This window comes from Macrobrachium rosenbergii, chromosome 59 (genome assembly GCF_040412425.1).
Source record: "Macrobrachium rosenbergii isolate ZJJX-2024 chromosome 59, ASM4041242v1, whole genome shotgun sequence".
Classification (NCBI taxonomy): domain Eukaryota; kingdom Metazoa; phylum Arthropoda; class Malacostraca; order Decapoda; family Palaemonidae; genus Macrobrachium; species Macrobrachium rosenbergii.
The window spans coordinates 39457551-39472542 of NC_089799.1; the positions used below are offsets into that span (position 1 = coordinate 39457551).

The 14992-nt window shown below is 36.4% G+C and overlaps 1 protein-coding gene across 3 annotated transcripts; it reads left to right on the plus strand.

Annotated features, from left to right (window-relative positions):
- Positions 1-770: 770 nt before the first annotated feature.
- Ran (RAN, member RAS oncogene family) lies at positions 771-14053 on the plus strand. 3 transcript variants are annotated; one of them, XM_067102174.1, is made up of 4 exons: positions 771-911; positions 9104-9311; positions 9515-9770; positions 13550-14053. In XM_067102174.1, exons 2-4 carry the CDS (start codon positions 9136-9138, stop codon positions 13763-13765), a joined length of 648 nt encoding a protein of 215 aa, XP_066958275.1. In that variant the 5' UTR covers positions 771-911; positions 9104-9135; the 3' UTR covers positions 13766-14053. The 3 variants fall into 3 exon arrangements, with proteins under 3 accessions (XP_066958275.1, XP_066958277.1, XP_066958276.1); XM_067102176.1 differs by having other exon boundaries at positions 904-972; XM_067102175.1 differs by lacking the exon at positions 771-911 and adding an exon at positions 1089-1335.
- The last annotated feature ends 939 nt before the right edge of the window (positions 14054-14992 follow it).

Consider the following 14992-nt stretch of genomic DNA (forward strand, 5'->3'; position numbering starts at 1 on the left):
TTCCCTGATCGCCGATGCTTTACGGGTGTCGTGGTTTCTAGAGTAGATAAAGTAGTGTTTCTTCGTCAGATTATGTTGGCCGTACTTATGGTGAGATGAAATTTATGACTGATTTCGTAGTCCTACGTGCATATACAGCTGACATTTCTAAGATTCCGTAGGGACATATAGAGTCAATATGACTTTATTTAAATTCTAGTGCTATCTTAATTTACTAAAGAAATAAACAGCAAGTCACCAGATGATTTTTACCGGATTGAACTGCTTTACCCGTCAAGTCGTTACATTAACATAATATTTCTTGTTTAATGATTGCCACGTGAAAAGGTTTTGCGTTCGGTACAAGCACGTTTGATTAAAGCGAATGTAGAGAATACGGAGCACTGACAGCGAAGTAAATTTGTTATTTTTAATGAACACCTTTGCATCTGATTATGAGAATTTCGAAGCTACAAAGTTGCTTCGTAACTTACCTGTCATCACGTGATGCAATATAAAAGCATGTTAGATAAGCACTTGTGCTTTTTAAACATTAATTCGAGTTTTATCAATAATCTGTCATGAAAATTTGTACAGATTTTGACAAATGAATGTTTATTCAAGAAAGTGAATTTACTTCGTGCCGTGGCGATCTTGCTCCTTATGACGTCATACAGGAAGCGTTCAAATTTCAAAACCCAAGTTCTGTTTTTTTTAATCTCCTCACTATATCCGAAAGTTCCAAAGTAAATGTAAAAATAGTGATAAATGCTGATGTTAGCAAAAGTTTCAAATAATAGTTGTATTTTCTACAAAGAATAAAATAAATTTGATTATTTGAATTTGGCGGTTCAAACGACGAACGTCATAAGCAAAGTCTTCTGTTGCCGCCGCCTCAACTCATTGACGGGAATCTAGTCCGTACGACTATTGTAAGTAATCACATTTTATCGTGTTCTAGCGATATAATCCTATCGTATTTGTGTGTTCTAGGTTTGTAAGCTGTAGATTATTTTACGCAGAATGGTTTTGCGTGGTAAAGTACAAGAAATGTAATGTATTTTATTGGATAATTTGAAAAGTAAGTTTACCTTCGATGTGAAAATCCCGTCCAACAAAGAAGATGGCGATTGGCGCTCTTTGCCAACATTTTTAAGTTCACTTTGTTGGGGTTTGACTTGGAAGAAATGCAGATTTCGTTCAGTGGATTAACTTCTCTTGAAAGTAGCTTGGTGTTTCTTCAGTTTCATGCTAGTTCGATCTTTTTTCGTGGTTAAAGACCGTTGCCACACCCGAGTTCCTGTTTCAGCAAGCAAGTCCAGCATGGTCCTTCCTACCTCGAATTTGCCTTATCCAGTAAGAGAATGGATTGCATGAAGTCTGTTTGGTGCATCATTTATCGTCTTTTAAATTCCCCTGTGGATTTTCGTGAAATGAAGCCTTCCTCTTTGAGGGACGTCACAGTAAACGTTGTTCCAACCGTCGTGCGTTGGATTGCCGGTGTGGACACGAAAGTTCATTGCAGAGAGGTTTTGAAACTTTGATAACAGCCGCTTTATCAAATTGGTATCTACATTGTTGAATTCCTTTTCTGCTGCCCGGAATGTTCCCCTGTTCGGTGGGTAGTTGGCCTAGCCTCAGGTTGGTTTGGAGGGCCAGGTCGAGCCTAGCCTAGCCTATAGGCTTGACTGAATAGATCATCCTGTTGTTTGATCAGGAAGATCACAGGTTCCGTCTGCCGCCCATAATTCTGGAAGACGCAGCTCGTCCTGAGTTCTTTCCAAGATGCAATAGGGACCTCAACCCACCACTGGTGCTGTTTTCCAAAAGTGACCTTATTCAACCACCTTGTGACTTAACTAACCTGGTAGGGTTGTTAAGTATGGTATGACGGGCAGTTCCTGCCAGCAGGTGGTTGGCAGCCCATGCATTTTGTCAAATAGCCCACTTCAAAATCCCAAGATTTTCGTACTGAATTTCTTTTGTGCTGTGGAAGAGCAGGACCCTTGTCGGTAATTCTAATGCGTAGTTCTGCGGTGAGCAAACCTAATTTTTAGGGTTTACTGGTTACAATTTTGGGACGTTGTAAAGATCCGCAACCCCAGAGTACCCATGTAAAGATTGACTATCCTCAGAATGAACTTGTTAACATCAGCCACCCCCCAGTACTGAACACGGCGAAGGGACATTCCATTTGGCTGACAACAAACAGATGCACCGCCAGTATCAGAATGAGCTTGTTAACATCAGCCACCCCAAATATTAGCTTAAGATAAACAACCCTCAGGTACTCTGGGGTTGCTGTTCTTTACAACGTCCCAGTTTTGTCATATTAGCTATGGGGGGGAGGGGCTCACTGTAGAATGCCAGCGTAGATCAACCCCACCGGTAGGGTAGTCTTCAAAGGTCAATTACAGTTTAGTTACAGCCGGCGTACAAAATATTACTTGAAATTCTTGTAAATCAAGTAAAATATCATAAGAAAACATGAGTTGCCATAGTCTAGCTCACTGCAGAACTACGGCTTAGAATTACCCCTTGTCAGTAAAACTTTTTGTTGTGTGGCCTGATTCCCGCCAGTTGCCGACCAAGACAGGTTATGGCCCTGGGGGGGAGTCCAGGTGGCAAACCTCCCCGTCCAGGTCAAGGCACGTCATCCTAATTTAGGTTAGGTAGGTAAGATCTGGTTAGGTCAGGATCTAGCATTATAGGAAAGATGTCTTTATGTATGAGGAATCTTCCCCTGTTTTCTATTGGCAGGAATCAGGCCGCGCAGCTAAAGTAAGTTTTACCTCCTTGTCTTTTGGAGAAGAAATGAAGGGGGAAATGCTTTAATTCTGTTCTGTGTTTTATTGGAACTTTAACAACGTCATTAGAAGAAGTTTTACAGTTTCAGATGCTATTGGTGCAGGAATCCCTCCGCCAAGGTAAGTAAAGTAAGTTTTCACCTCCTTGTCTTTTGGAGAAGAAATGAAGGGGCCTACTTGACGATTTCAGAAATGCTTTTCCTCGAATTCTGTTCTGTGTTTTATTGGAACTTTAGCAATTTCATTAGAAGAAGTATTGGTTCAAAGAAGTCACAACATCTGAAACTGTAACTATTGCAAAGAAAAGTTCCCCTGTTCTCTACACTTAACTCTGTCTTGGTTTAGCCGAAGTTGGTGTTATTTTTTTTTTTTATATATATATATCTCCAAAGATTTATGTTATTAGGTAAACTTGTGCCAAAAAATGTTCTGAACACCAAAGTCATTTGAATAATATCAGGCTATTCAAGTACTTTGTCAGTTTTATTAAATAACTGCAGGAAAGCAACTTGCAACATCAGTGCTCGTGTAATTGTTTGGTATTTTCATGTTTAGGCTAAGCTACTTGCACACCAGTAGATGTCACTATTGAATTTTGTTCTTATAATCTTACGCTGATGCACTTAGGCAGCATTTACCAAAACTGCATTTGTTTTCTCTTCTAAACCTTGGTATAAAGGGGGAGTGTAGAACGACGAGACGGGTTCCACATACGTAAACAAACCTGGCCTTTCCTAAAAGCCAGGTCCTGATCCAGTGCATATTTTAACATTATAATTGGGTGACCTAGTAAGAATAATTTGTGACTACTGGGTGAGACAAGCAAAATTGGCAAGTCCCTAAAATTGGTGCTTGGCAGTAGTACTGAATTAAGATAAGAAATGGAAACATTTGTTACAAGAGTTTGATAATCTGTTATATCAGACAAGAAAACTAAGCACAAAAAGCTATTGTTTCATAAAAATTTCTAGTTTATTTTCAAATTGTTTCACATCAGTAAAATGCCTCTGTCTTGCAAATTTTTCTGTAAGAAATTTTTCATTTCCATAAAAAAAGCCACCACACTTCAGTATTGTACAATATATCTCCATACTCTGAATCTGATTCAGATAAAAATGTCACATGACTGTAAAGTAAAAAATAATTCTTAAGCCATGTTTCATAATGTCTTGTGACAGATATCTTCAAGGTCTTTCTAGTTTTGTTGCATAATAAGACAATGCACTGTTGGCATGTGAAATAAACAAAATAAATAGATAAAAAAAAATCTAACTCATTGAACACATTCCTCATCTATTTACCTCGTTTTAAGGTTAGCTGACATAATGTTCAATTCCTGTAAGGGGGAAAATATATATATATATATTACAACCCCCCCCACTCTGTTGACTGTTAGTACTGTCAGTGCACTCTAATCATTACTTAAGGGCATACCATACCCTGACAAAACTATTAGTTAAAAAAAAATAAAGTATTTATTATTTCAACTTAATACTTTCAGGGTACTATTATAATACCGTTGCCAACTTTGTGAGCTTAAGAATGTGATGTGTCCGTCCTTCCATTGTATGACGTCGCAAACTTAATACACATTTCGTTTTACCTAAAATCTCAAATAGATAAAGATATAAGTCGTAAAATGTATGTTGCCCATGACGTCACGAAAATAGCATTTTTCTTATTGAAATTCCTTCTAGCACTATAATTTTTCACTCAAAAAAAAAAAAAAAAATAAAAAATTACACGAGAAAGGCACATCCAATATGCACTCTCATGAACAGTTTCAAGAAGCTCCTATTATTAATTTTAGAACTGGCAAATATTTGAATCCAAAAAAGTAATGTTAGAGTTATAGCACTAAAGTTTTCAATGCCATGTCATAGCAAGGCTTGAAATTTTCATTACAACATGCCTAAAATTACAAGAATATTTGTCATCTACAGAGTCAGTATATGTTAAAGAGTGTTATTCTCACACATGGCTTGCATTAACGTCTATTGATTTTATAGACATATGTTCTTGTAATTATAATACTGCAGATTATTGCTGCCAACTCATCTTGATGGTAAGTTCAGATCCACCATCCTAAAATTTTCCTTTTTGTGTTATGCTTTTAAATACTGTATCTTCATTACTAGTTGTTTGTAATTGTGGAAATATATCTTTCACTGTGCCTCATATTTGTGTTACTCTGCACGCATGTGAGCTTGTGATTGTTTATAAAATGGTATTGCACATCAGTATTTGTGTATGTTACTGTGAAGGCCTATTACTCATGATACTGGGTCTTACTAATACTCTGCAATAGGCTATATGCCACCTCAAACCATGCGCGCACAATGTTTTTGTTGTTATTTATTAGTGAGTTTAAACTGTTATAATACTGTATTTGAATATTTAACAGTGTACCAAGTTTATGTAGTTTGCTGCCTAGGATTTGTAGGCATTGAATATTGAATGTATTTTTTATCACTCATGTCACCAACAGTGCAGCAGCTTGAATTCGGGAAAAATTGGGAAATACAAGGTCGTTAACTCTGGCTCTAACTCTACTGAGTGAGGGGAGGGCAAATTTGCAGAGCAGACTATCTCGGCAAAGGAGCACTGATACCAAACCCTGGACACGTCAGCTAACGTGAACGTGATCGAGATAGGGACACAGTCTCGGTTATACCCTGCTACAGTTATGGAATATTCAAAGTACATTCCCAGGACAAATTGACAGATGATGATAAACGTAAAAAAGTGTATTTGGCCTGTCCCCAAAATTACCAACAAATGTGACGTTAAAATGGCTCTCCCACAGAGCTTACTATCCACAGAGGGCCAACACTTGTGCACTGCTGTTGTTGCCAGAGTCTCAAGTGTTGGTGAATGTTGGAGTAGAGAGAGATGCCAGAGCACTAGATAATCACAAAATAAGCTGTGTTGCTCCTTGTGGAAGGCATATACAGTACTTGGTCCTTTTAAACCAAATGGGCAGAGCTATGGGCTGTGGATGGTTCAAAATACCTTCCAGGCTAAAGTTTGATGGTTATAGAATATATAGATTAGCATAAATCTTAATTTTGATATATTGAAGGTATATTGGTTATTCAAAGGGTATAATATGCTCTTAACCCTTACAGTCCAGGCTAAATCTAAGGATGGGCAATTAAAAAAAAAAAAAAAAAAAATCATCAGTGGTAAGAGGAAGATATGCAAATGCACATGGTGTAAGGAGGAAAAAAAAAAAATCCAACCCTGTGGGAGGCCTCTTTTCCTCTGGTTAATTTTTTTCTATACTCCCTCCCCCCATAGGAAATGTTCAGAAAAATTTAGTGTGCATTATTGTGAAAAGGTGGTGGTGTGCCTTGTTTATGAACTTCCTGTGAAATTCTCTCCAAGTTCATAGCTTTCGAAGCATGGAGAAAAAATACTCAATTTTGAATGTTTGTAAAGGTTCTTTTCATTTTACCTTTCTAACATACAAAGTAATTCTTTATAGTAGTGCGTGATTTAAAAATACGGCCAAATAGTGTAATCTGTTACTCTTAAGTTAGCTCGGGAATGTAAACGTGACGTATTTGAAAGTTTATTATCTTCCTAAGTTTTGATTTTTCAGCAAAAATTATGCACCATGTATTTTATATGGGACAAAATAAAAAGATTTTGAAAACCTGCTGAATTTTGTACATAGTTTTGGACACCAAAAAAGAAAAAAAAAAAGGAAGGTTTATTATGACATTTTCAGTTATTACTGCTGTAACTAATACTTTGCACAAGTATTACGAATTTATAGAAAGATTGGTGTAAATATGTGAAAATTTGCAGAGAGTTACTACTGTAATTCTCCTAGTTCTGAGGGCTGCACTGAACATCCTTAGCCTTGAAATATGCATTAAGAACACCCCCAGATTAGGCAAACTTTAAGGTTGGCCAATTAAAAAAAAAAAAAAAAAAAAAAATGAAAAGTAGTTATGCAAAAGTCAAGATGGATTCTCAGGACTCAACAGTTTGTGACAGATCTGAGAGGAATTCTGACAACTTAGTAAGAATGGGTTTGGTTCTGGACAGGATGCTTCTTACTCCTGATGAGAGATGTAAGATTCTTAAATGAAAGGAAAGTCCTCATGAGGTCTTAGCTTGGAGTACAGTAGTCACCTTTCTTCTTAAGCAGGCATACGGAGGTATTCAGAACGTCCTTCCTTTTCCTTTGTTCTGAGGATGTCACCCACCTTACTTGTTCGAGGATACTCAAAATCAGTGTGTAGGACTATCCTTAACCTTTCCAGATAAACCTACGGTTTTTCCTGGCAATGAGGGTGATTGTCTAGGTTATGGATATCCCTTCAGTCATCCAACTGGAGGGACAACTTCAGTTAGTTGTCAGATATCCTTCCACTTAGGGAATAATTCTGTATAAACAAAGATGGTTTCTACTTCCATTGGAACAAACAAAATTTTAATGATTTGTTTTTTTCATAAGGTATACAAACTAGGGCTATTTATAAATTAAACCCACTTCAGCTTCCTTAATCTGCCCCTGTGGCCAAAGGAAAAAGTGACTATAGAAGGCTGGCTATTCCTGTATAAAAGACTCTTGTTAATATACCAAGGAAAAATACAAGTATAACTTAACCCTTAAGGGACAGGCTAATTACATACAATGCACACCCCCGACCGGGCAAACTTTAAGGTTGGCCAGTTTCAAAAAACACAGTGGAAAAGAGGAAGATATGCACATGGTGTAAGAGAGAGAAACAGTTTGTGCAAAAAATACAAAGTACAGCACAACAGGCAACCCGGACGCGGTATGCATGTAGGGGATAGGGGAAAGCCCTCTCAAATGAATGGCATTGGCTGTGGTGTTATACATACCTTTTCCACCCTATTGATTACTAGACAAACGTCATTCATCAGGGCTGATATGGTACTCAGGTAGTATTACAAAATATAAATGCTTACAGAATTATAACATATTAAGTGGGAATTACTCATTAAAAGATTGCACTGCAAAATCTGTCTTAAACATTATAAAGTATGCTACTTTTATATATACAGGACATTAAGAAAATAATTTGAATTACTGCTATAAAAGATGCACATTTTATCTGCTTTCTTTTATGGAACACAAGTGCTACGGAGTAGCATATTGTATAACTTACAGTAATTAATGTACAATTTCTTACTTTATATCACATTAAAACTTCAAATAATTACACAGTGGAATGAATTACATTTAAGTGAGGTCAGCAGAACAAATTTTGTATAAATGTTATAAAAAAAATTAGAAATAACAGTTTTAATGATGCTAACAGGTAGCTACAGAACAGGATGTACTACAATTTAATTTATTTTTTTTTATTTTGTAAAATTACAATTACAACTCTCACAATATCATGACAGATAAGAACTAAAATCAGTAACAAATTCCGAGCATGTTTGTTATAAAATATTTATGTAATTTACCAAGATCGAGAAATACAGTAATTTTTTGGGGGGATTTATACATTTTTTCTAATATTTCTTTGCAAAATTACAACTGTCTGACCTCATATTAAAGATAAGAACTAAAAGCAACAGTAATCCCTGGGTATATTTCTGAGCAAATAAATAAAAAGACGTCATGGCAGAGAGGAGCAAGACATCCCCCTCCAAGTCAAGAACAATACTGAAGTTCCCAAGATGCCCATGATCAAGCTGAGCTGAATTCCTTGGTTGCCACAATTCATTTATAGGCCATTGAGCCATTGGAAACTTTCCCACTCAATACAGACAAATCGTACGGCACGTAATGTTAATTCTCCTCAGAGGGGAAATCTGTCCGCCACCCAAAACCTGTTTTAGATTCTCTATTGAGGGGATCCATCCATTGAGGGTTAAGATTTATTTATTTATACCAGAACAATTTGTTAGTGGATTACAGTGGCCTGTACAGTGACTGCAGTACAGGCACAGGCAGCATGCATCATCAGTGCAATGGTGATTCAGTGGTGTTTTTAGTAATGCTCAAGTTCCCCTATGCAGAAAGAAAATATTGCCAAGGAAAGGCTTGTTTTCTAAATTATCCTTCAGAAATTATATAAGTATCTTTGCAAGGAATTGCAGCACAATTGTTTTTCACTGGGTGAAGGAGAGTCACAATTGCCTGAAGACTTTTCTCAACATATATTATTCATTATGATCCTTAATAGCAGGAAATTTATCATGCTAACATCTGTGTTCAGCAGATCACATTCTGTAAATTTAGTTGTTAGTACATTAACAAGTGGTTTACAGCATTATTCAGAGTGGTATACTTTGAAATATACTATATATATTGCTTTCTGTTTCAGGACCTGCGATATTTGAAACTTGACTGATTAAAATGGCTGCTGAGCAAGATATGCCAACATTCAAGTTGGTGTTGGTCGGAGATGGTGGTACTGGTAAAACTACATTTGTTAAGAGACACTTGACTGGAGAATTTGAAAAGAAGTATGTTGCAACACTAGGTGTTGAAGTTCATCCACTTGTATTCCACACAAACAGAGGTCCTATCAAGTAAGTAGCAGTAGTTTGTATCAAAACTACAGAATAACATTTTAAAATTTAATTACATCAGTAACTTCCTTGAAAAATGCTATAAACAAAAAGTACAAGATTTTGAGAGGGGAAAGAAGTTGAAGAGGAATTTTGGGGAATTTACTCATTTGGTGTAAGTTGAACTGGTATACTAAAGCAATTGCACAAATGTAACTTTGCAGATTTAATGTATGGGATACTGCTGGTCAAGAGAAGCTCGGAGGATTGAGAGATGGTTATTATATACAGGCCCACTGTGCAGTTATTATGTTTGATGTAACCTCAAGAGTAACATACAAGAATGTCCCCAATTGGCATCGTGACCTTGTGCGTGTTTGTGAAAACATACCTATTGTACTATGTGGCAATAAGGTAGATGTTAAGGACCGTAAGGTGAAAGCAAAATCTATCATATTCCACAGGAAGAAGAATTTGCAGGTGAGTGTAAAAATTTTTACATCAGAAGGTTAACAAGTTGTAAAGTAACGCTTAATTACAGTTTAAGGAAGTGTTGAAATGAAATTGCAAGATTTGATAATACTCGATGCAGAAATAACCAGAAGTTCTCTCTATCAAGAGAATGAAATTTTAATAATGTTTCAAGTTTCTGTGGATGGGGTTTAGTTTAGTTTTTTAAGCTTTCCTGCCCAGCCTTTCTGTGCTTTTTTGATTCCATGTTGTTGAAGCATTCTTGTATACAATTGGCCTTTTTTCTTTGTGCACGGAGAATCATGCAACCAGATCATCTTTCCAATTAGATATCAGTGTAGATGCCCTGGACATATGTGTGTTCACATTTCATGTTTGCATCCATCATTGACCCACATTCTTGGTGTTCATTGTGCAGAGTCCTGGAGTGTATTCCATCTCAAACCAGTGCTGTGAGTTTCCATGTTTCCTTCCCCTGTGGGAGAGATGGTTTGAAGAGGTGGCAGGTGAATAAGGTACTGAACCTCCTCTTTAGGCTGCAAGAAGTATGAGGAAGTTTAGAAGGTAGCCCCAGGCAAGGTTTAAAAGTCTCTTGGCTGTCACCACTTTTTTTGGGCATGATGGCAAAACTAGTAACTATTCATGGGCCTGGGATGGCGGGAGAGGCTGGTGGTCTGATGGGAAAAGCTTCCTTGTGACTTTGCACTGCTGTTTGGGTTCACTTATATGTGTTCACCAGTGCACAACTAGTCACTGTTGGTCACTACCTCTGTCTTGCAGAGTAGAAAACCCATCTTGGTTCTCCCTGTTACTGACTGACTTGGAAATGGATGGGGAAGAGCTCACATATCCCAATAATATGGCCACATCAGCCCTTTTGAGCTGTTACAGCTAGTTCTGGGACAATCTTGGGATAGTGTATGTGTAGTGCCAACCCAGTCTGTCTGAATGGTATTACTCCAGTGCATACTTCTGCTCACGGGGTGTGGTTGGTGGGACTTGACTGGCTGATTCTGCTCCTACAGCATGGCATTAGGATGATGAAGGTATCACATTTGGTGGCCTTGTCACAGTCACTTCAGTGGAGGCTCCAGTTCATCATGTCAGATTTTACTGGATAGACTGGTCCCTGCCTCCTGAAGGTATACAGTAAACCCCCCTATTTGCGGTCTCACGCTTCACGGACTCGCCTATTCATGGATTTCTCTATGGAACATATGTGCATTATTCGCTGAAAATCTGCCCAATCATGGTATTTTTCACAGAAATATTCATTGTCATGACTAAATGCAATTTTTGTGATAGAACTATTAAAATACTCAGGTAGTGCTCGAGTTGCGATAGTTCACCGTACGATAATTCGATTTTGCAATGTGGCAAGCAATTAATGACAATATTTATAAAATATTCTAAATTTCGCGCAGGCAGCATGAGAGACCATATTACAATAGACCAGCCTGTTTTCCTCCTACTCTTTATCCCATCTTCTAGTTAAAAAAGTAACTGATAAAAGTATTGTTAGTAACGTTATACTCGTGTAAATGCGTACAGCCATAAGCAACCGACCAAGAAACTGTTTTGTTTATCACCGAATTGGATAGCTACCCCCTTTTGCTTGTATTTCAACCATTGTACGGTAATACACAATTACCGTAGGTTTTAATACAAATGACATTAAGTAGAATAGGACTGATATATTTTTACATTATACCCTCATTTGGTGTGGATAAAAGATCGGCAAGGAAATATACTCCTAAATTTCTGCTGCAAATTGCAGCTGAAGCTGAGAAAACAATGTTCAAGCTGCTAATGACTATAAATTATCATGCATTTGCAACATGGATGAAACTCGACCGTAATTAAAATTGGAGAGAAAGTACTGGGCATGAAAGAATACATTACTGCCATTTTTACGCCGATAAACAATAAATATATAAAGCTCGTATTATGATGAAATCGAGTGAAAATAGTGAATGGAATCTTGATTTTCCCCCAAACAGCCAACGTCATCTATTAATAAAAAAAAATAGCTAAATTAATTCACAATGAGACGTATTTGTTATATTTCGACTGATACTTCATACAGTATAACTAAAAATAACCTTGCTCCATATAAATAAAGTATCTAGAGATTCATTTACACTAACTAGAAACAAGAAAAGCACTCCGAACTGAGTTGAATTCAGAGAAATAAACACCTCTTAAACATTTCCAAACCAAAACATTGATAACTATAATCGCAGTTTATAATACAAAAGCAATATAAGAATATATACAATATTATTGGATACAGTTAATTAAGGCATAACATTTTAAAAGATCCATGGAAAAGATGCATATTCGTTATGTTGATGTTTTTATAATACAATATGTGAATATAAAGTACAGCATAATGTAGGCTTCGCTACCGTATATGCCTACGACATACCATAGTGTAGTCTAAGCTAATTCTTGTTTGTTATTCAGTTTCTCTTTGTATTGAATTATCATAAGTCACTGCAATGAACCTCCAGAATTAGCTGATATTAATAATCACTACCGTGTATGTTTAGAGTATACTTTATAGTGTAGGGTAGGCTACCACACATGTATACATGGTACGAATGCCGTAGTGTAGGCTAGGCTGTATTCAATGATAAGTTTTTTCCAACAAACGATGGTGGTTTTTTTTTTTTTTTTTTTTTTTTTTTTTTTTTTTTTTTTTACCCTAACCCCATTGTAAGTAGGATAATACTTGCATAAGCTTTTTGTTGGGGTGGGGGTGTTGAACTATCAAAATAGGCAGTTCTAAGTGTTTTTAGAAGGGTTCTAAGTATTCGCAGGTTCTAGCTATTCACATCCCCCGCGAATAAGGGCGTGTTTACTGTACTAATTGCACCAGGGAACTTAGCCCTAGCTTTTCAAAGTTGCTTCCCCTATCTTTGGCATCAGAAATACCACATTACAAGGTGACTGAGCCTTTTCCCCTACAGGGGATAGGGACCACAAACGCCCGCAAGTACTTGGCATGCCCTTTTAAAACTGGCTATTTAAATAGTTAAAGAACCAGACCCCCCCCCCCCCCACTCTAAAAACATAACTAGTTATGTTAATAGTTCAAACTTTTAAAAGTATATGGTTTACAGCTAAGTGTGAAAACTTAAAGTGGCCCCTGTTTTCAAGTACATCCATTGTCTCTCGTACAGTATTGAAGCAGAACAATTTTCTTGGTACGGTACACGGGGATAGTTTGCTGTGTTTACATTAATATTAATGTTTGAAAATTATTAAGTAATATTTTATAGAAAATGTATTTAGTCACAAAAATAACATGAAAATACAGTAATTAGTAAATATTTCTTGATGAAAAAATCTGCCAATTACCGGAATAAGTTCCACAGAAAAATCCACGAATCCTGAACCACAAATAGGCAGGGGTTGACTGTAATCTAATTTTAGCTATATTGGGTATAGTTACTACTTAATTCCCAGTATTCAGTCTAAACAAATCATTTATAACTAACTAACTACTTACAGGAATACCTATTCTTGTGTGCATTAATAAATTTAACAAAAGGGCTCAGAGGACATAAATATACGTATGATCTTCATATACAGTAACTAGATTTCACTTATTTGCGAGATACAGCCACCTTCATTTATTATTAGTTCCTAACATTAAAATTGAACTTCATCGGTATTTCAAGCAGTAATACATATATAAATGCTTTTAACATTCATGGAACAAAAATTTTTATGGGCTTTAAATTTTGTGTTATTACCCAGTTGTACTGTTCTTCTCTTCCCAGTATTATGACATCTCTGCAAAATCGAATTACAACTTTGAGAAGCCCTTCCTCTGGCTTGCAAGGAAACTTATTGGAGATCCTAACCTTGAATTTGTTGCCATGCCCGCACTTCTACCTCCGGAAGTCACAATGGACCCACAGTGGCAGCAACAGATTGAAAATGACTTGCAAGAAGCATCTCAGACTGCACTTCCAGAGGATGATGAAGACTTGTAAGCTGAACTGTGATATATAAACAAAATTATAACCTCTCCACTTTACTTTTGTAAGGATGTTAAGGATTGTTCATTATAGGTTTATCATTGGATTATTTTTGTTACTCCATTATCCAAATTAACAGTTGTAATTTGTTTGCAGCAAAGGAATTTTTCTTTTCCATCTCTGAAGCATTCCTTTTCTGCAATGAATTGATTGAAAAACACAAAGTTGGTAATAATTGATTTCAGCAAATTAATGGGTGTTGCACCCTATGACAACTCCGTTTTTTAATAAATTAAGAAATTTTATGGTTTATGTTTTTCCCCATACAACGTTTAGTATGTTTAATTGGAAGGCTGAGTAGAATTTGGCCACTGAGTAACCCATTTAGTTCCTGAAAGAGACACTTTCGAGTTCAGTCGTCAAGCAGAACTGTTTGTAAGAACGTTGATTCAAGGTATAACAGGTAGGCTGAAAAGATTGTCTAGAAATTAAAACGTAGGACTAGCCATCACGTGTAAATATCTGGCGAGCAGCGTACTCTATTTTTTTTTTATTGAACATTCTACATAGTTAACTGACACCTTTGGCTCCCATACCCAGTGTCCCAACCTATCTTCTGTTTCCGTTCATATAGGAATATGGATAACAGTGTTTTATTATAACTTACCAGGAGCAGGTGCGGTACCGAGACCTTGGCTACCCATTTTACGTAGGAAGTGGGTTTACTGTACTGTATAAATGTGATGTACCCTTAGTTAGGAGGGGTACAGTACTTTATTATGATGATGCTGCCAGAAAGATATTTTTAGGAGATGAAGCAGATTTATTTATTTATTTTTTTTTTTTTTTTTTATTTTTTTTTTTTTTAGGTATATTTAATTTTTTTCCTATTGTATTCATTACATCGTGCAGAATTTTAATGACATTAAATTTTTTATTATGTATACAGTATATCACATCATTCATTGAACTTCATATCTTTATTTATTGGTCACATCACTTCATTTTATTTTGTTAATCATTTCCTTCATTCATTAATTCATAAATTCATTTACCTTAAATTTATTTGCTCTTCATTATGGTGCTGAATGGCCTTCTTGGTCCCAGTGCCTGGGCTTTTGCCCTAAATATCATACATCCATCCATAGTTCGGAAAATTATACAGTATACAAGCTCTAGAGTTGTTAGGGATAGCAGCTTGATGTGGGAGAAATGTAAAATGTAACACTATAAATGAATAAT

Coding starts and splice junctions, on each gene's coding strand:
- Ran (XM_067102174.1), top strand. CDS start 9,136: ATGGCTGCTGAGCAAGATATGCCAACATTCAAGTTGGTGTTGGTCGGA. Junction 9,312..9,514: donor ACAAACAGAGGTCCTATCAA/GTAAGTAGCAGT, acceptor GTAACTTTGCAG/ATTTAATGTATGGGATACTG. Junction 9,771..13,549: donor ACAGGAAGAAGAATTTGCAG/GTGAGTGTAAAA, acceptor TTCTCTTCCCAG/TATTATGACATCTCTGCAAA.